Below are 20550 nucleotides of genomic sequence, written 5' to 3'. Positions count from 1 at the left end.
AATGCGATCAACCTAGGCACTTGAGATTCAATTGTCTTGTCCTTAAAAGAAGAATAGAAAAATCCGACAAGAGAAATTTCAAAGAAAAGGAAGAAAAGAAAACATACATCACTTGGGAAGACAATGACATGGATTCTTCAAGTGATTCAGAAAATAAAATCATAAATCTGGGTCTCATGGCAAAAGACTATGAAAGCGGAGAAGAGTTGTCACATTGATAGTGGTTGCTCCAAAGACATGGTAGGAGATGCATAAAAGATTATTCATATTTCTCCCAAAGATAGTGAATATGTGATCTATGGAGACAATAAACAAAGGTAAAATTGTTGGAGTTGGAAAAATAGGTACAAATCCCTCTACCTCCATATAAAAAAAATCTTTACTTATTGATGATCTTATGCATGGTTTATTAAGGCCACTTGTTTAACAAGCCCAACAAGTGGTATCAAATGATACCAAAAGGACACTTGTCTTTGTTAATTACTTTTGATGATTGTTTTTTGATTGAGTTTTGATTGTCCTTGATGATTGTCTTTGAGAGTTATGTTGATTATTGATTACTTTTGATGATTGTTCTTGATTGAGTTTCGATTGTCCTTGATGGTTGCCTTTGAGAGTTATGTTGATTATTGATTACTTTTGATGATTGTTTTATTATTATTATATATTTTGATTATTTATACTGAATATGTATTTTTGTGAGTGCAAAATAGTTATTTTTAAGGCCTTTTGATATCATTCGATTCTCATATATTCAAACAAGCGGTAACATTTTCTTTTGGGCCAAGAAATGGTACTTTGAATGGTATGGCATGCTCTACTCTTTTAATTCATTATAAATTGCTTAATGTTATTCTCCTCTCTGCTCATGATTTGTTTTTGATGTTGAAAAACAGGAAGAGATAGATAAAATATAAGATAGTATGGGGACTTATCTATTTTATTTATGAGAGTATTTTTTATATATGAAATCTTCAACTGTTTCATACAAGCAATAATTGTAAAATCAAGGGGTAGTAAACTATACAGATAGATATTCTTTAGTTTTTACTCCTAACCTACAGATGATTGTCATCATCAAAAAGGGAGAGAATGTGAATCATGCAGGTTTCAGGTTTTGATGATACCGAAAAGAATTTCCTTGATAATTATTCTCATCATCAAAAAGGGGGAGAATGTGAATAATGTAGGTTTTGATGATGCTGAGAAGAATTCACTTGATAATGATTGTCATCATCATAAAGGGGGACATTGTGAATGTATGAATACATGATTTTGATGATGCCAAAGAATAATCAAATAAGGTTGCTTTCAAGATTACTTCAACAAACATTCAAAAGTTAAGCATTGCTTCAAGATTAATACAAGGTTGCTTCAACAAACAACCATTGCTTCAAGATTCATTCAAGATTAGCTTTCGCCTCAAAACATATTGTTTCCAACATATGAAGGCACTGGTAATCAATTACCAGGCAGTGTAATCGATTACCATAAGATAAGTATGCAAATCAGCTTCTTAAAAGGGTTTGAAATTTGAATTTTGAATGTGTAATCGATTACTATTGATGTGTAATTGATTACCAGCAATGAAACTCTTGAAATTCAATTTGAAAAGACATGACCCTTCAAAATATAATTGTGTGATCAATTACCATAAATCTATAATCGATTACCAGTGAAGAATTTCAGAAAAAAAAACTTTTTGAAAAGACACGTCTCTTCAAACCATTTTGAAAAGGCACGAAGGGCCTATATATATGTGTGCATGACTTCAAAAAGCAAGAGAGAGATATTCTAAGAGAACTTCATTGTCAAATGCTCTCTCAACAACTCTTGAGGAAACACTTGCAAATCTATTAAGAGTTCATCCGAGAACATCAAATTGTATTATCCACTCTAAATGAGAGAAATCGTTATGTTCATCTCAGAAAGTAAGTTGTAATCAAGAGACTGTTTGTCTCTTGAATTGTAAAAAGGATCCCTCAGGTGTAAGTTGTAATCAAGGGATCCCTCAGGTGTTCAGAAGTTGTAAAAAGGATTTTTACAAAGTTAGTGAAAATCTCAAGTAGGTTACTTGAGGACTGAACGTAGGCACGGGAAGTGGCCGAACCAGTATAAATCAAGTTTGCATTTCTCTCTTCCCTTATCTCATTTACGTTATTGCAATCAATTTTGTCTTGCATGTTTAAAGAACATTATTAAATTGATTGCTGCTTATTCTTCTGCATTTTGAGCCTATCATTTAGAAGGGGGTTTAAAGTTTGTTAGTGGGAAATTTTGAAACTTAATTCACCCCTTCTTAAGTTATTGAGACCACTTGTGCAACAAATAGTTAAGGTTTGATAATTGAAAACTTTAAGACAGATATCCTCCTTAGATATATGTTAGTGACCACATTCGCAAAATAGTTACACGTGCCATGAATTTCAAAATCATCCATGAACCTACAAGCTTTTGTCACTGGAGCTGTGTCCTAATGCATTGTCATGGTCTTGTGTGTTATATCAAAAGTGGATTAATTTCACGAGGCTATCCCAAAGTTCCAACAAAACAATTTGATGCATGCAAGAGGTTAAATTTTTTTATTAAATGCTAGAAAGAAATTTATTAAAAGCAATAGTCAGAAATGAAGCACAGGTTGTGCCATGCCTCAACCACCCAAGATTACAAAAATAGCACACAGCCTAAAACCTTTGAAATACTAAAAGTAATGCCTCTCTTTATATGAAAATGATAAAACAAAAAATATACTTTGAAGTATCATTTTTTTCAAATTATGTTGTCTATTATCTCTCACTATGTAGAAGAAAAGTCATATAAATTGCCAATTTAGCTTTCCTTTTTAATTTAATGCAATAAAATTCCGTGACTATTGTTTTTATATTCAATACTTTTTATGGTGTGTTCAACCATTCTCAAAAGATGCTCACAACCTTATAATTTATTTTGTGTTCACCACGTGTTTGACATTAAGTGAAACCTACAACTAATAAAATGAACAACACACCTCAACTTTTCATGAGCTTGTCTTACAATCTCAGATCTTTTGTCTTCCTCCAGCAATGCAAGAGCGTTGTCATAAATCATCTCCATGCAGGTGTCAAGGAGATCTTAGAGAAGCGGGCTAGCATGGGGAGAAGATAATTTGATTGGTTTTTTATTTTATCTTTTCTGTCTTTTCATTTTTTTATTTCATATAATTATATTTTGTTATTTACTTTTTCTTTAATTAAAAATTATAAAAAATAAAGTAGTATTCTTTTTATCCCAGGTGAGGGCCCAACCGTTGTTGATACTAACATAGTTGAAAGTAAAAACTTTCAACAACGGTTCTACATCGGTGCCTACCAAACCATCGATGTAGAAGGGTGCCTTTCTAATACGGGGATGACATCAGCAACGACTTCAAAGATGTGATTTCTACATCGGTGGTGACGTCAGCAATGACGTAGTAACCTGCGCATTCAACATCGGTGTTAGCTTTTGAATGATGTAATAAATGTGTTTCAACATCGGTGCTGACGTAAGCACCGATGTAAAAATATGTAATTTCTACATCGGTCGTTGAAGAACCGATGTAGAATGTTGAGCATTCTAAGACAGTCTTTCACATGCGACCGTCTTAGAATGGTTAGCATTTCTACATCGGTCATGTCAGAACCGATGTAGAAATCGGATTGTGTGACATCACCATTCACTAGAACAAAATTTGGCTGTTCATAAATCAAAAGTGAACAAACTCTAAACTAATCAAAATTCAATAATAATAAAAAATTTAAAGTCTAATAATAAAACTCTAAACTTTTTAAAATAATCAGTGCCTTTAGTAATTCAATTAATTACTTATGCATTATAATTGAATTAAAAGTGCTCAGTGGTGAAGATAATATATATATATATATATATATATATATTATTTTCTACTTTAAGTTTTAGAAATAAAAGAGAATGCATTGATCATCCAAAACCAATCAAAATGCAATTTTCATTTCCTCTAAGGCCCAATCCAGTATATGCTTTCCACATACAAAGTCAGAGCAAAACAACAGTGATAGTGGCAAGCAACATCAACTGACAAACACAGAACAAATGAAAGGCAACTAAAGGAAACAGACACTCAGATGAGGGGCAGTACTTAGCAATAGCAATACGGAGTGTCTTAACAATGCCAGCATTGATGTTAAAAAGATTATCAGGAGTCATTCCAGGCTTTCTGGGCACACCAGCAGGACCTATAACAACATCTGCAGCCTCCAAAGCTTTTCCGAGCTCTTCATCACCTTGGTACCCCACTACCTGCAATCCCAATTAACAAAAAAAGTCAGCTAGCTCAATCAATAGCACTATAACATTAAACTACAGTAAATCTTGCACATCCCAGCAAAAAGGTTACATTGGCTTTCAAGCTCCAACATAGACATCTACATTCTGGAATAATTGTGCAAATATAAAGAATTAGTTAGACCAAAACTAATCTTATTTGGTCATGGGACTGCATGACAACAAGAACTACAAACTACAAAATAAATTTTAACAAGGAAATTTACCTTCTCTAGTTAGACCAAAACTAGTTTATTTAAATTCTTCAGAGTCTTGGAGGGTTTTCAAATAAGAAATAATTTGAAGGTTTAAAGTAAAATGAATTCATGAATTTTTATAAAAATTATATCTTGAAGGTTTAAAGTAAAAAATTCACCATACCATATACTGCATACCTACATCCATATGAAACCACATACCTGCTAGTTATGTGGAGGCTAGAATTGAAGCAAGTATCAAAGGCACATCATTCAAAAAAGGAGTTTTCCTATTATCCCGACAGTGAAGTCAGTGTGTTTGTAGAAGAAATTGATTTTGTATGAAAATGTCTCAATAGCAAGAGAGAGATTAGGGAAAAAAATATTACCTTGTTTAATTTCATCTAATTGCCTAGAAAGTTGTTGGTTCTCTTTCCCTAGGTGTTCCTTTTTCCTTGACAAAACATCAATCCTCTTCTAGAAAAGGATGGTAGGAAAAAAAGAAGCAATGTGAATATATATATATATAAAGAAATATACAACCATCCAGAGAACTCTATCCATTTTCCAAGATAAGAATTTCCATGCACCTTAAACTGAGCCAGCAGTTTCCTATGCTTCTCCGAATCAAGTTTTAGGTTAGCCTGTTTTAATCACAGCAGAACAAAATGTTAATAAAGAAAATATTTCTTCAAACATCAAAGGTAGAGAGAGTATCTCAGAGACCTCATTATGCAGAATGTCATTAATTCTCTTCTCTGTCTCTGCTAGCTCCAATCGGCAGTTTGGAAGATCTTTCTCTAGGCATGAAACAGAATCCTGCTTTTCTGATAGACTTTTACCAAGTTCCTCAATCCGAGCATCCCTCTCTCTTAGTTTATCCCGATGAGATAAAGTATAAAGATAATAAATTCAAGAAAAGATACTGACAACTCACTTCAAATTGAGTACATGCAATAAATAGAAATCTAACAATGTTATCTTTTTCTGTGAGTGTGTATCTATCTATCTACGAAAACTTGAAGTTTCTTGCAAATTTCAAAACTGCTCGATCTGATTTTTAGCTCTATTGGTATTCCAAATATAGTTATAATTTTTGGGAATGGAATTATATGTTCTCTACCTTCTTCCACTTATTTAGTAAGCTAATATCTCCTCCTTCTTTACTTACCTAAGAGAGATTAATCAAGAGATGAAAAGTCCTCCTATACAAAGAACTCTAAAAAAGATTAAGAATTTTTTTTTCCATGTAAATTGATTATTCATAAATAGACATTTATGAAAGAAATAATATAAAAGGTTGACAAATTATAACTCCAGAACCAAAAAGTTCATAAAAGAATAAATGATTTAAATATTTTTTCTTACATGTATCTATCTCTCACTACCAACATTATGTTTTAGGATATAATATATAAATATCACGGTATATATATAGACAAAATGATCTCGATCTTGAGACGTGTGGGTATCATTTCGCATCCCTCCTAAAAAATACTCCAATTCTTCCTTTCTACTTAAACTTTTCTTACCAGATTTTTTATTTTTTAAAAAAAGAAAAACAGCCAAGATTTTCTGATTTGCATGGACCATCAACTAATATTTGCAGCATAATGTCAAGTAATTGGGGGAAGACGTGAGGAGTGAGCTCTAAAGATGGGCCATGCAACACAAAGAAGGATTTTTAGCTTTATCAAAATGAGGATTTATTTTTTTTGCACTTCACACATTGGTTTCAGAATTATCATTCTAGAAGCAATTCTGGAAGTGCAGAACGCAATTGTCTCAAAATGATTTTATTTAGAACGCAAGTTTGATAACCAAGTAATCTTAAATTACTAAACAAGCCAACTTTCGATAACAGATTTTATGTATGCGAAAAGGAACACCAAACATGTATTAAATGATAAACTGTGCTAGACAACTTCAAGGTTGAGAGATGCCTGAATATTCTTAAAATAAACAACCTGGATTTCTCTAGCAAGTTTCTTCACTCGATCATAATCCTCAACATCAACATTTTTACTCCTTTCAAGCAACTGAAAAAAACAGAAAAAAAAAATAGAAAAATAATGTAGACCAAACACACAGTAATACATTATAAATTTTTTTTGGTCAAGGTTTGATAAGAAAATACCTCAGAAACCTTCTTATTGAGATTATCTTTTTCCATTTTTAATGTTCCAATTTCTTTCTTATGGTGCTGAAGCTCAATTTAAAACTTGTGCTACCACCATGACACACTAATTAATTATTATCAAACGCACATTCTAGATTGTACCCATTCTTTTTTTCAGTTAAAAGAATAAAATGATAGTGCTAAGACAAAAAATTGTCAATTAGCTAAATATTCCTAGTTGTTAGGATAATAATGTTTTATTTTGGAGACATGAAAAATAGTTATATAATGAGTATATGGCAGTCTTAAGAGAGATGTAAAAAAAAATCATGTTAAAACTAGATTTATCCGCATTTCATGCTATGTAACTTTGAAAAGAAATTTCAAAATTATGAGGCATCGATTATTACCTGCCCAAATAAAGCTTCTCTCCAAAGACAAAGTAGGCTAGAATTGCCTCTAATATCGTAGAAAGAGGGTTAAACTTTGTGACAAAAACTGGCCCTTTTTTCTCAGTGCACCATAGTTGAATGTAGATTGTCAAACCAGCAACGACAACTCCCTGCCATTACAATGATTGTGTTATGTTAGAACTCTGGATTTTGTACTTTTTCTTTTGTATGGAACAAAAAATTGTAGACTTTATAAGCTCATTATTATACTTAACACAATATATTGGGGACCACAAGTCAACGTTCAGCCCCATAGCCCATGCTGAAGAGTTGTATTCTACTATAACTGTGAAAGCAGCAGATTGTGCTGCTCCAACAAAACACATCCATGTGGTGAGTGAGAGTTGGGCAGGGTATCTTTTCAAAGTGGGTGCCTGAATTTCCACAATCACGTGTTATAAGAATTGTAATTACTTCAAGTTACAGAAGCAAGAGCTGAAATAAGAATAGAAACCAAAGTACCAAACCACTACATAACCTATGTATTTTTATATTGAAATTTACTTTTTCTTTATGCATGGAAAAAAAAAATGTACACAAAATTTCTGATAGTTATGACTGAGTTTAGGTGAAAACCTACATAATGTACCATACAGACCATGTAACACAACTTGAAACCGTAAGAATTGAACCCTTTAACCAGTCTTCATTTATAGCAGCACTTTTCCCTGGAATATGGATTAGAGGATGCCATAGATTTCTCATAACTGGTCCTTTGTAAAGTGTCATGATCAAAACACCAGCTAAGGAGATCATGGTCCCAATAACTTTTGCTATACCACGAGGATGTTGAAGATCAAGAACCTCAAACCTACATTTAACTCAACTCTTTTAAGAATCAGATAAAAAAAATTAAATATAATGACTTGTGTTTGAAAAGTCCAAATTCGTGCAGATAAAGAATTAAGCAAACCCGGGTGCCACTGCAATGATGAAGGTAAGGGAAGCTATGGTGTTGACCATGGAAGCAACAAATGTCGGATTTGTGTAGTTCAGGCTTGCAAAGTACATATTAAGAGTCACACTAACCCTGAAATATTTTAAGGTTAGACAAATCAAGTTTTGATTACTTCCCTATGGTGTAGAATTGTAGCAGCATGCATTGTCCTTACCCTAACAGAGAAAGCACAAAAATTTCCATGAAAAGAGCAAATGTCAGCTTTGGTCTTGCATTTCTGCAAGAAAACAAAAGTTATAGTCAGATACATGATAAAAGTTATAGGATCATACCAAATTCAATTGTTCAGATAAAACAAATTTATTAAGAATGTAAATGCTAAATTTGATGTTAATAAAATGCTCTTCCTCATAGATATCGCTGAATTGACTATGAAATTATACAATAAGCAATTATAAGTTATGTTGACAAAGTCATGACATAAAAGCAGTAGGCCCATGGAATGCAAATGTGTCATTGAAATGATCCAAGACCAAACCTAAGCCTAGAAATCCTAATAACTTGTGGCCTCCAAGTCGCAAGATAGCAACCCTAACCATGCTACAAGGCTCACCCTCTCCAGATTAGACAGGATGGCCCAAAAAAAATAACTACCCATGAAAACCAACAATGATTCACAATTCATTATATATATTGTAAGATGCTAATGACTCGACGATATGGAAATGGAGCTGTTTATTAATTTAGAAAAAATGAGGCAACACAACTACAGAAAGAAAATTGGTTATAATTCAATAATAGCTCAAAGAGACAAGCTCACAACAATGCTCGAGACTTATGAAAACATCAACTCACCTTGTATGAGAGAAGTTCTTCAAGTAGTTTATCTTCATTTTCTTCACCTGGATATTCATCAGAGCAATATTTATTTGTGAACTTTATGAATCAAATCTATATTTAAATAGAGTAAAGAAATGCTTTACCATATTCCTGAATTACTTTAGAAACCATTTCTCTAGAAAATCCCATATTGACGAAGTGGTCAAGTACCTTGGAATTAGCCAAAACTGCAGACGAGCTTGCCTGAAGGGGGAGAGAATAGGACATTAGTAGCTAAAAATTAATACATGTATGAATTACAAAAAATCTAAACAGTAAAATAGACATTATAAATGAAAAATAGTTTTGTATGGTTTCAATTCGTAAGGTTTATTTTCTTTTTCTGCATTGACCTGCAAGGTTAGTTTATCATTTTGGTTTATCATGGTTAGTTGGTTATCAAGTACACCAGCAACAATAGGAATTAGAGAAGGCCAAAAGCCCAACAGAAAAACTTATAGTTGCCAAAGACAAAGTATTTTGCATTATCGTTGTCTTTCTTGTTATATATCCTCTGAATTCTTAATATTCAACCACTCATAACACAGAAAATGAATAAAGTGTCTAAAAGCTTACCTCTCCAGCATCCCCATTAGGAAGGGTTAAACATGAAGATGAAGAGTTATAGTTCTCAATTTCAAGCTCATCATCAGTATTCCAATCAAAATCATCTCCTCCTTGCCAATCAAAATAAAAAGGTTTTTTTTGAACCACATATATATTCTCCCAAAGAAAACTAACAATGAGGACACCTAAAGAACCAAAATATGCTCATACCATCTTCAACCTCTCTCAGCTTCTTCTGTGCAGAATACAAGATATATTTAGGCTGCCCAAGCACATAAGTAAGAGAATTAGCATCACACAAAAACTGAGCTAATCAAACACAAACCTAAAATCATGCCAAACCCTAAACAAATGAGTTCATCACCGATTACAAATTCAAACAACACCGAAGAAATTCACAAACCACAATTGGAATCCTAACGGTCTAAGAATGCAAGAGCGTGAATTCCTACCTCTGCACAAAACACACAAAAAAATGCACGTCAACTCAAATTCAACCTTGTAAAATTACACAAAATTAAACAAAAATAAATAAAGAAGTAAAAGAGAGAGTGAGAGGGAGATCAAACCCTTGTTCGCATATGAATTTGACGAAGAAGAAGAACTTGCTAGTGGTGCGAGTAACTAGAGAGAGAGAGAGAGAGAGAGAGAGAGGGTTTTGAAATTTGTAGCAGCGTGCACAACAAACAGCCAATAATTATACTTTTAAAAATCGAAATCATTTTTTTTAAAAAAAGGAAAATGTACCTGAACTGAAGTGAGATTGTTGAGCTTTAGGTCAAGCTTTTCCAACTTCACAAAAGTGCCCAAGCACGTTATCTGGGTAAGTTACAAAGTTAAAAAAAGTAAGTATTTTTGTTGCATAAAAGTGTAAAGGGGAACAGAAAACAAAATGGTATTTCACGATAAACCTCACACTGTAAAGAACTTGGCAAGTAAAGAGTGGTCACGGAAGTTGCTTCTTCGGAGAAGGGTGTCTTCAAGACCTCTTCAGAGCTCAGTCAGAAGACGAAAGGTTGAACGGAGAGCACGACACGGAAAATGGGTACTGATGGCGCAGGAGAGTGGGGCTGCTAGCTAGGGCGCGTATATTTCTGAAACAACGAAAGTGGGAATATCAGGAGACGCGAATGCAAAGAAACACGAAACAAAAAGCACGTGTGCGCCACGTGCAGTCATTATTGATACAAAGACGGTTCTCAGGCAAGGACCCTCTTTGTATGTTAATTACTTACGCTACAACAATGGGTTTCAAGAAACGTCGTCGTTGTCTTTCTTTTAATTACGATTATTTCATCGCCTAACTTACTAAGACGGTCCTTTAGAACCATCGTAGAATCAACGACGTAAAAAACTGTTTTATTAGTAGTGGGGGTGTCTGGGGTCAAACACTATTTGGCTGTATGTTAAACTTTTCCCTTTGAGAAAATTTTCCTGTCTCTCCAGCACGAGTAAAACTACTGACCCAACCACAACTGCATGTAACAGTATTGATCATTGACTTTGGCAAGACACGGTCATAACAGCCAATGTATTCAAAATCACTTTCTCTTTCCTGCAAGCAATTTTTCCTTCATCCATGGTCATAACAATCTGTCATATGCTATGTTTTCTTACTCATTTGATCAACTATGCAGTTATTTTTTGAGAAAAAGAAAATCCTTTGAACGGAATCAGACGGAAAAACAAACAAATTATTAGTCTACTCATAAAGAGTAGCCCTTTCAAAATGTTACAGTAATCAATAAACCTGGCGATGAGTTTGATTCTATGATCATAAAATCCAAACTGTTAGGTGAATTCATTTTAAATGTGGTTCATATTCTTGTGGATTCCATAAAAAGGAAATGTTGATTTATGAATATAGGCTTGACAAACGTTTCTGCTTGACTTGAACTATCTATTTTGAGTCTTTACATATAATTTCAACATCTTTTAATGTTGAAACAATATTCCATAAAGGCAAGTAGATGCAAGTTGTCGAACGGCATTTACAGCATTTAATGTATGACGTAGACGTATGTTATTGAACAGTTTAACATTATCAATCGTGAGAGTACCTGGGAATTTCTTTGACATCGTCAACAACCTAATTAAGGGCATGTTCAGTAAGAATGAAAATGGAGAAGAAATAGGGAGGAGAGTGAAAATATAAGAGAAATGAAAAAAAAAATTATGCATATTTGGTAGATGTGAAATATGTGGGCAGAAAAAAGGTGTGTTTCTCCTCAAAAGTAATATAAAGAGTAAATTATACAAATCTTATGGGAGATTTGATAAAATTACATAAGCCTCTCCTATGTTTTTTTACCTTTCTTTTACCCCTTCCTATAAACAGTGTTAAGTTTCTGTCAATCATATATTAAAAAAAATACTTAAAAAAAAAAATACTGCATCTTTTATGGTAAACCTATTTTGAGGAATGAATAGACAACCTAAAGTATGATGCCGATTTCTTTTCTCTTTGCTCTTGTGGAAGCAAATGACAATATAAGGACACAAAGGCATTTATGGAAAATAAAATTCATTAAAAGTTCACATGACTATCACACGATTGCTTTCTGTTAAACATTAATGTCTTATTTGGTGGTCAGAATAAAATATGATAGGATATCTAATAAGATAAAGACAAGATTTAATAAGAATATGATAAGCTGTAATTATATCCAATGTTTGGTGTGTATCAAATAACATAGCATCTGCTCAAATTTTAAAAATATTGTTTCATTAAAATTACTTATAATTTTCTAAAAGTAATATTTTAAATTTTTTGTTATAAATTTATTTTTTTTAAGACTAGGATAATTATAAAAAATTAATTTTAACTAAACGGTAAAAACTATATATTGTATAAAATTAATATATTACTGCATAATATACATATTTATATTTGTTACTATATTTATATTTACATATGTTTTATAAGTTAATTTATTACCACATATATATAGAGAGGAAGAGAGAAACTCTTATCTTATCATGTCGATCATAACCTAGTTCCATCCCATCAAGATAAGAAATATATTAGAGCAATCATATAGATGAACGACAAGATAATACTATCGCATCTTATTAGTGCAACAAACAACGGATTACAATATGGTAAGATAATTATCCTATTTGATCCCCTCTTATCTTGGCTACCGAGCACGCTCTAGACGATGTTAAAGTGTGAGGTGAACATTTGGAGGGATTTTCAAAACGGAGGGGAGACTCGTAATTTTGTCGAACCTCTCTAGGAATGTTTATGTAATTTACTATAGTATAAATGAACAATACCATTTTTCCCTTTTTTTCCCATTTCTCTTTCCTAATTCAATATATATATATATATATATATAAACCAAACACTTCTATTTTTATTTATTTAGTTTTTAGTTTTTTCTATTAATTTAATTTCTCTCTTCACTATTTCCATCAATCTTATTCATTTTTTTTCTACCAATCACACCCATTATTTATAGATATTAAAAAAGTTGTAATGAAAATCTAGGTCTTTTCTAAGCAAGTTCAAGGTTCAAAAGCATTGAATTTTTGGAGTAGAGGCTTATTCTAGGATATCATCAAGACTCAAAAGTCAATGGTGGATCTGATGCTTACGCTCAGTTCTACTCATCCTCGTACTAAATTAAGAAAATTGGAATACACACGTTGAGGAGGAGCACACTCCATCGTATCCATAAAAATGTAACTTTATGCATAATTGTAAACATAATTTAATAAGAATGGAGGCGAGATGGCGAGCTGCAGATTGTTTTAGTTAGGGCCGAAATGAGCTATGTTGAGCTAAACATGCCTTAATTCGACTTTATGACAATTAATTCATTTCGAACTCAACTTGTATTTGATATGTACCATTATTTCTTCAGTTCATGTTCACTATTCTTTAAAGGATTTTTTCTTAAACTTTACCTATATGTGATGAAATAGACTTCCCTGGTTTGCTTCTGTTAAAAACTATAAAACAGTCATGAATGATACAAAAATGGGGACGCGTGAGAATTAGTCTCTATTAAGATTTGAGGAAATTTTAATGGTTGAGAAGTGAGGAAAAGAAATACAGTTGGCTCGATTAATGAAGACTTTGAACTTAATATTGGACAGTTTTGTTGGGCTTGACATATACGTTGCTGCCAACTACAGTTGACTCTATCTTCTCACAACAATTGGAACCGATCATCGTTAAACTAAAACGTGTTTATTCCGCTATGAACCATCCCATAAACAACTTGCTTCTGCATCTGGTTCAACTCTCATTGTAATATATGGTCATTTTTTGCCACTGTGTTCCAAGAGTGCTTACTCAACGTTAAACCTCATTTTCCCTAGTTTATTAGTCATTATTGATTCGACAACATAATGACGCATAGCATCATAATGTTATGTATTTGGTTCTTTTTATCTTCCTACATGTTTCAAACTTCCACTTCACTAGACAGTTTAGCAGTGAGTCAATCCATCCGAGATGGCGAGACTTTGGTTTCAGCTGGTGGAATTACTAAAGTGGGTTTCTTTAGCCCGGAAAATTCAACAAGACGATACTTGGGTATATGGTACACAAATTACCCTTCAACAGTGGTATGGGTGGCTAACCGAAATGCACCTCTTGAGAAGAACTCAGGAGTTCTGAAACTCAACAAAAAAGGGATTCTAGAGCTTCTCAATGCAACTAATAGCACTATTTGGTCATCCAACATATCAAGCAAAGCAGTGAATAATCCAATTGCTTATCTTTTGGATTCGGGAAATTTTGTCTTGAAAAATGGACAGCAATCTAACCAGGAGAACATCTTGTGGCAGAGTTTTGATTATCCATGTGATACGTTGATGCCGGGAATGAAACTTGGATGGAACTTAGAGACGGGTCTAGAAAGATCTTTATCCTCTTGGAAAAGTGTTGACGATCCTGCGGAGGGAGAATATACTTTAAAACTTGATCTGGAAGGATATCCTCAAGCAGTTATACACAAGGGACCTGAGATAAAGATCAGAAAGGGGCCATGGAATGGCCAGTCTTGGCCCGGATTTCCAGATCCAACTCTTAAAATATCACAAATATTTGTGTTCAATGAAAAAGAGGTGTCTTATAAATTCAAGCTTCTTGATAAATCCATGTTCAGCATATATACGCTGACCCCTTCTGGCACCGGAGAAAGCTTTTATTGGACAACTGAAACAAGTAACCAACAAGTCTTCTTGACAGGAGGGAAGGATCAATGCGAAAATTATGCCTTTTGTGGTGTAAATTCTATATGCAGTATCGATAATGACGATTCAACCTGTAATTGCATCACAGGATATTCTCCCCAGTTTTCTGAATACTCCTCAATTTCGCCTAATGGTTGTTTCCCAACAATTAAATCTAATTGCAATGACAGTCACTCAGATGACTTCTTGAAGTACAAGCACATGAAATTGCCAGACACATCTTCATCATGGTTTAGTAAGACCATGAATCTTGAGGATTGCAAGAAGTTGTGTCTGGAAAACTGTTCTTGTGTAGCATATGCAAATTTAGACATGCGTGGTGGAGGAAGTGGCTGTCTACTTTGGTTTAGTAATCTGGTTGACATGAGAAAATTCTCTCAATGGGGACAAGACCTTTATGTCAGAGTCCCTGCTTCAAAACTAGGTACTCAATTCTATTTAATTGATTTCTTTTTATTTATGCCTTTTGTTTCATCGTTTCCTTTTCCTTGTTTCATTTCCCTTTTATTATTGCAATATTAATCTAAGAGAAAAGTGAGGGGAGCAGAGTAAGGTGTTGAAAACTTGTTAGGAGAATGAGACAAACATTTTGGTATTGCAGCTCGAGATGCCAAGCAGAATGGAGACATTAAATGAAACATGGAGCTTATTTGAAGATGGGATGCAAAATTTTGCTATCAAATACACCAAAACCTATTAACGATGCATGTTATTTGTGATATGGCATTTACTTTCCAAATTAAATATATTGTGTTCTGTACTGGAAAAGACTGTAGAAACTAGACACACTTAGCTCCAATCAATAGAGTTATTGTAGTAAGAGTGGTGACTAATGATGGTCTTCATCTTACAGGTCATGTTGCAGCTGCCAATGGAAACCTCAAGAAAAAGATAGTGGGAATCACTGTTGGTGTGACTATTTTTGGATTAATCATAACATGTGTATGCATATTGATACTTAAAAATTCAGGTATGTCAGTAGATTTCATTATCATTTATTACAGGCAATTAGGCATACAAAAATATGCATATTATGTATCAATGTTCATGTACTGATTTTTTCCAACCAATCAGGGGCTGCAAGAAAAATTTACGGCAAACATTACAAAAACATACAAAGGAAGGAAGACATTGATTTGCCAAATTTCAATTTATCAGTCTTAGCTAAAGCCACTGAAAACTTTTCAACCAAAAACAAGCTTGGAGAAGGTGGCTTTGGACAAGTATATAAGGTGATAAAGAAAACTGATATCCATAACTTATTTTTTCCTACAAACTTCCTAATTATAGCAGAAGATTGCTTTTCAAGGCACACTTAGAGACGACAAAGAGTTAGTTGTGAAAAGGCTTCCAAAGAAGTCTGGACAAGGGTTGGATGAGTTGAAAACTGAAGTGGTGTTCATTGCCAAACTTCAGCACCGTAATCTAGTAAAGCTTCTTGGTTGCTGCATTGAAGGAGAAGAAAAATTGTTGATTTATGAATACATGGCCAACCAAAGCTTGGACTACTTTATCTTTGATTGGAGTCGTTACAATTTATTCTAAACATCTATGACAATATTCTTAATTCTTATTAGTAGTTCATGAAATTATTAAGGCTGACACTGTTATGCTAATCACTTGAGTGTATTTGACTAGATAAAACCAAAAGAAAGTTGCTAGATTGGAGTAAGCGTTCCAAGATTATTAGTGGCATTGCTCGAGGACTTCTGTATCTTCATCAAGACTCTAGGCTAAGGATTATTCACAGGGATCTAAAGACTAGTAATATTTTACTAGACACAAATTTTGAACCCAAAATATCAGACTTTGGCGTCGCTCGATCATTTTTGGGAGATCAAGACGAGGCAAACACAAATAGGGTTGTTGGAACATAGTAAGTTTCCTTTTGATATTAATTCTTTGACTTTCCACTATCAAATTTTAATCAATTGGGTAAATTTTATTTTCAATGGTTACATGCCTCCTAAGTATGCTACTCGTGGACATTTCTCAGTGAAATCAGATGTCTTTAGTTATGGTGTGATAGTACTAGATATTATAAGTGGGAAGAAAAATATGGAAATTTCAAACTCAGATAACTTCAATAATCTTCTTGGACATGTAAGCATACTGATCTTACTATGTTGCTAAGTAGCATGAAATGAATTATTTTCATCCTAGTCATTAAATTCTCATAATCTTAGGCATGGAGATTATGGACAGAAGAGAGAGAACTGGAACTGTTGGATGAAGTGTTAGGAGAACAATGCACGACCTTTGAAGTCATACGATGCATACAAGTAGGTCTCTTATGCGTGCAACAAAGACCAGAAGATAGGCCTGACATGTCATCAGTGGTTTTAATGTTGAATAGTGATAAATTATTGCCAAAGCCAAAGATTCCTGGATTTTATATTGAAAATAATATCACATCTGAAACAGTTAATGAACATGCCGTCACAGCTTAGATGCAAGATAGAAAATCTAGGCAAGAAGATGTAAGGGTTTCACCTTCTAATGTAGTATATGTGTTATTTGAGCATACATAATTAGTGATTGTTCTATTACTAACCCCATTGCCTTTGTCATGTATTGAAACAGATAATTTAAAAAAGAAAAGAAATCTATTAAGACAAGATTTGTTAATTGTAATTTGTAATAAAATATGTTTTCGAACCATCTCCAGTTTGTGACAATTTTTTTACGGAAAGTGGATTGGAAAGTCACAATAGAATATGCTTGTGAAGCTTGAGTACTATCGCCTAAGGTGCAAAACTTAAACTTTGTTCCCATTGACTGCTCAGAATGCTCTTTTGTTATCAGAAGAATGTTGTTAGAGATTAGGAAATTACAATTTTTCACACTTGAAAATCTTAAGTAGCTTAAAAACTATTGTATAAGTGTTCAAAAGCTAGATTTACAAATCTTGTTTGTTAAAAAAAATGATTCTAGAAACTAATAGCAGCTAGATTGTTTTATACATAAACTTATAAAGGTGTTTCTGAAAGTTGAAAGCAATTCAGTTCTAATTGGGGATGCGGATCACACTTTTTGTGGCATGATATTCAAGGTCATATATATCATCACATATAACTCCATAAATAATTATCAACAGAAAGTATTCAACAACTTATGAACGCAACACCTTATGATTTCACTGACATCTCCACGAAATGACGTAAAACATCCCATTTTGGACAAAAGTGGCACGTGCCCAAAACCATGTGGTGGATAGTGGTCTAGTCAGGAACATATTCGGATGGGGGTTTCACCATTGTGAATCAAGATTGCGAAGTCCCACTCTTGTGGAATTGTGCTGTCGACATGTCGTCTAGCTAACACCATGTGCGCACCCGTCTCCTTGACGAAGTGCCAAGTGCTCACACTCTCTGTATACGTGCATGACAACAATAATGTCATATAACAATTAACTTAACACATGTTCAATATGATTCCATCATTTCATTATATCTGTTTGCTATGAATTCTCGCCTAGCTTCTGATCTTCCAGAATCATCTGCCAATTGTGAATTTGATTCTTCTATCTTCTAAACATGTTTTTTAGTGAATAGCATCTCAGTCATCTAAATCTCATCCTTGAGTCTCTTCTTGAGATGACTGCTAGTCCATCCTTTTCTTTCCAAATTAAGTTGTTTGTTAACTCTTTGGTAAATGTATTAAGTGGCACAAGTATTATAAAATGTTAGAAGTCCAAGTATCGTATTGTTGACTAACTGACAAGAATATCAAGTCATCAAGTAGTATTCGATAAGTAAGACATATTGTTCCCATGAAGACTTACCTAATACTTGAAAAATTCATAAATATTTACTATCTAAACTAACAAACAAAACAAGAAAACCATAAAATTTGACATTCTAAGATAAAGACACATTAAACAACAACACAATTTTAAAATATGAGTGGGGTTTTTAGATAAGAAAAAAATAAAAGCAAACGAAATATAAATGACAAAGTTTATCAGGGTTAGATTTTTACCAAATCAAATTCTCTTTACACTAAAGCATAATACCCAACTTAAGATTCAATGTTAATATCGATCATCTTCAAAAATGGTATTAAGATCCCTAATCCTTAGGTGAAAAGACCTAAGTTCATTAAATGTCAATCCCTTCCACATTTGACAAAGAAACTTGCTTTAAGCTTAACGAACCAAAGATAACCAATAACTCTTATCCTATTCCTAGCTTCGAGGGTTAATGGGTCTTCTACTACAAATCAAGATAAAAAGAGTATTTCTCAATCACAATCTCATCCTAAAATCAAGTTGTGGAAGTATTTCTCAATAGTAAACCATAACAAGCATTAAGAATAAAGGCAAAGAATTAACATTGAAGAACAAGATGTGTAAATAACCATATTTCAAATGAAATACATGATAATATAAGGTTTAGTTACAATCGAACCCCAAGCAAAGGAAAAATCTAGCTACCTACTCCCATGGGTAGCACCAAAATGCAAGATGGGAGGAAGAAGATGGAACAAAGGAGCAAGGAGAGCCTTTTGATTGTGAGAATATAAAAAGCATCTCCTAATGCAAGAACATGAACAAACAAAAAATCTGAAACTCTTTTTGGTAATTTTTACAAACAATTGAAATGCAATAAAAATAGGATAAACAAGAATGATTAAAATTGTTGGGGTTGACTTCACCAATCCATCTCCTAATGCATACAAAGGTCACTTACCTAGTTTAAGGCTTAATTATTATCATTAACTCATTAAATTACTCAACTGAATGGCTTGGATGGAGAGGGTCTGAGTCTCTTGATTAAACTATTAAGTCCTTGAACTAGTTTGGCCAAGTAACTTCTATTAATTAAGAAAACACTACTAGAAAATTGACTTTCAACATTGTAACAGCCGTAACTTTAATAAGTAAATAAGAAAATAATAAATTAATACATAAATAAATAAGAAAAAATGAAAAAAAATTATTAGGTCATAAATTCCCACTATATAAGCCAAATGTTAACCTAGAGCAGCTTTTTGGAAAACACATTCTGTTCCTTTCTTCTTTTCTGACGCACAAGAACCCTAACAGAGCAATCAGAGGAGGAGCTCTAGAGAGCACCAGAGACGCCACCATTGCTAACAGAGAACATTTAAGCGACTACCTCGAGGTAAGGGATGAGTTACTCACGCTTGGGGATTAGAATGAACATGTGTAGGGATCCCTAGAGGATCAATTTTTGGGTTATTTTGGGGTGTTTATGAATTTAATTATGTTTTCATGTTTAATCGCGGATTGAGTGTGTTTGATGAACCAATTGGTGTTCTGTTGCGAGTTTGTTGTAGGATTGATGTGTTTCTCTGTTAGGTGTGTACCTTAGGAATTGGAATTCTTTATAATTAACATAAAAATTGTGTGGTGGTGATTTTGTTTATACCAGATATGTTGGCCTTTCAATCTTTTTCCTGTGCTAATGTATATTGTGTCCAGATAATTATTTTTACACCACAGTGTATACGTGTACATATATATTGATACTGTTTTTTGTACAAACTGTATATTTTATTTCACGTGGGTAATTTCTTGTCATGAAATTCATAGGTGTAGGGATTGTTGGATAATTGAATTGGCTAAAATCATTTAAAGAAATTAACTAAAATTGTATTCACATTGTAATTAGGCATTTTCTTGATGTTGGCAACTTAGTTGAAATATATTTAAAATATAGGTATACATGTTGTTCATAGAAATCAATATGAGTATATATTTTATTGTTATATATAATTTGTATTTACTTAATAATATATTTGATATTATTGTGATTACTTTATATTAATATATATTTAATACTTTTTATATGTTATATGTGATATGTACGTTTACGTTTACGTTAATATATATATTTTGTTATATATTTTGAATATAATATACTTATATATATATTTTACGTGTAT

General features: G+C 33.1%; 3 protein-coding genes and 1 long non-coding RNA gene across 5 annotated transcripts; 1 reads left to right on the top strand and 3 right to left on the bottom strand.

Moving 5' to 3' along the window:
- Positions 1-4731: 4731 nt before the first annotated feature.
- Positions 4732-6729, bottom strand: LOC114379994 (nuclear-pore anchor-like). Of its 2 annotated transcripts, none has more exons than XM_028338861.1 (6): positions 6655-6729; positions 6485-6556; positions 5244-5399; positions 5108-5161; positions 4907-4994; positions 4732-4807 (listed from the first exon to the last, which is right to left on the bottom strand). In XM_028338861.1, the coding sequence occupies exons 1-6, from the start codon at positions 6688-6690 to the stop codon at positions 4791-4793; spliced, it is 423 nt and encodes a 140-aa protein (XP_028194662.1). In that variant the 5' UTR covers positions 6691-6729; the 3' UTR covers positions 4732-4790. The 2 variants fall into 2 exon arrangements, with proteins under 2 accessions (XP_028194662.1, XP_028194663.1); XM_028338862.1 differs by having other exon boundaries at positions 4907-4991.
- A 1353-nt stretch (positions 6730-8082) lies between these two features.
- LOC114379995 lies at positions 8083-8289 on the bottom strand. Its single transcript, XR_003659635.1, has 2 exons — positions 8201-8289; positions 8083-8118 (listed from the first exon to the last, which is right to left on the bottom strand). It is a non-coding gene; the product is annotated as an uncharacterized LOC114379995 (long non-coding RNA).
- A 543-nt stretch (positions 8290-8832) lies between these two features.
- On the bottom strand, positions 8833-10763 carry LOC114378861 (DNA (cytosine-5)-methyltransferase DRM1-like). Its single transcript, XM_028337459.1, has 6 exons — positions 10719-10763; positions 10180-10251; positions 9643-9694; positions 9442-9542; positions 8970-9069; positions 8833-8888 (listed from the first exon to the last, which is right to left on the bottom strand). Exons 1-6 carry the CDS (start codon positions 10761-10763, stop codon positions 8833-8835), a joined length of 426 nt encoding a protein of 141 aa, XP_028193260.1.
- Positions 10764-13551: 2788 nt separating this feature from the next.
- Positions 13552-17193, top strand: LOC114379992 (G-type lectin S-receptor-like serine/threonine-protein kinase At4g27290). Its single transcript, XM_028338860.1, has 7 exons — positions 13552-15064; positions 15494-15610; positions 15715-15872; positions 15937-16165; positions 16279-16515; positions 16592-16743; positions 16827-17193. Exons 1-7 carry the CDS (start codon positions 13792-13794, stop codon positions 17088-17090), a joined length of 2430 nt encoding a protein of 809 aa, XP_028194661.1. The 5' UTR covers positions 13552-13791; the 3' UTR covers positions 17091-17193.
- The last annotated feature ends 3357 nt before the right edge of the window (positions 17194-20550 follow it).

The sequence above is a fragment of the Glycine soja genome, chromosome 12, assembly GCF_004193775.1.
Source record: "Glycine soja cultivar W05 chromosome 12, ASM419377v2, whole genome shotgun sequence".
Classification (NCBI taxonomy): domain Eukaryota; kingdom Viridiplantae; phylum Streptophyta; class Magnoliopsida; order Fabales; family Fabaceae; genus Glycine; species Glycine soja.
The sequence above is the reverse complement of the archived record's forward strand: the minus strand, read 5'-3'. Positions and strand labels throughout refer to the sequence as shown.

Coding starts and splice junctions, on each gene's coding strand:
- LOC114379994 (XM_028338861.1), bottom strand. CDS start 6,690: ATGGAAAAAGATAATCTCAATAAGAAGGTTTCTGAG. Junction 6,557..6,654: donor TCAATAAGAAGGTTTCTGAG/GTATTTTCTTAT, acceptor TGTTTTTTTCAG/TTGCTTGAAAGGAGTAAAAA. Junction 4,995..5,107: donor AACTGCTGGCTCAGTTTAAG/GTGCATGGAAAT, acceptor ATCCTTTTCTAG/AAGAGGATTGATGTTTTGTC.
- LOC114379992 (XM_028338860.1), top strand. CDS start 13,792: ATGACGCATAGCATCATAATGTTATGTATTTGGTTCTTTTTATCTTCC. Junction 15,873..15,936: donor GCTTTGGACAAGTATATAAG/GTGATAAAGAAA, acceptor TTATAGCAGAAG/ATTGCTTTTCAAGGCACACT. Junction 16,744..16,826: donor TCAATAATCTTCTTGGACAT/GTAAGCATACTG, acceptor TCATAATCTTAG/GCATGGAGATTATGGACAGA.
- LOC114378861 (XM_028337459.1), bottom strand. CDS start 10,763: ATGGTTCTAAAGGACCGTCTTAGTAAGTTAGGCGATGAAATAATC. Junction 9,695..10,179: donor ACAATCTCACTTCAGTTCAG/GTACATTTTCCT, acceptor GTGCTTGGGCAG/CCTAAATATATCTTGTATTC. Junction 9,070..9,441: donor CTAATGGGGATGCTGGAGAG/GTAAGCTTTTAG, acceptor CTCCCCCTTCAG/GCAAGCTCGTCTGCAGTTTT.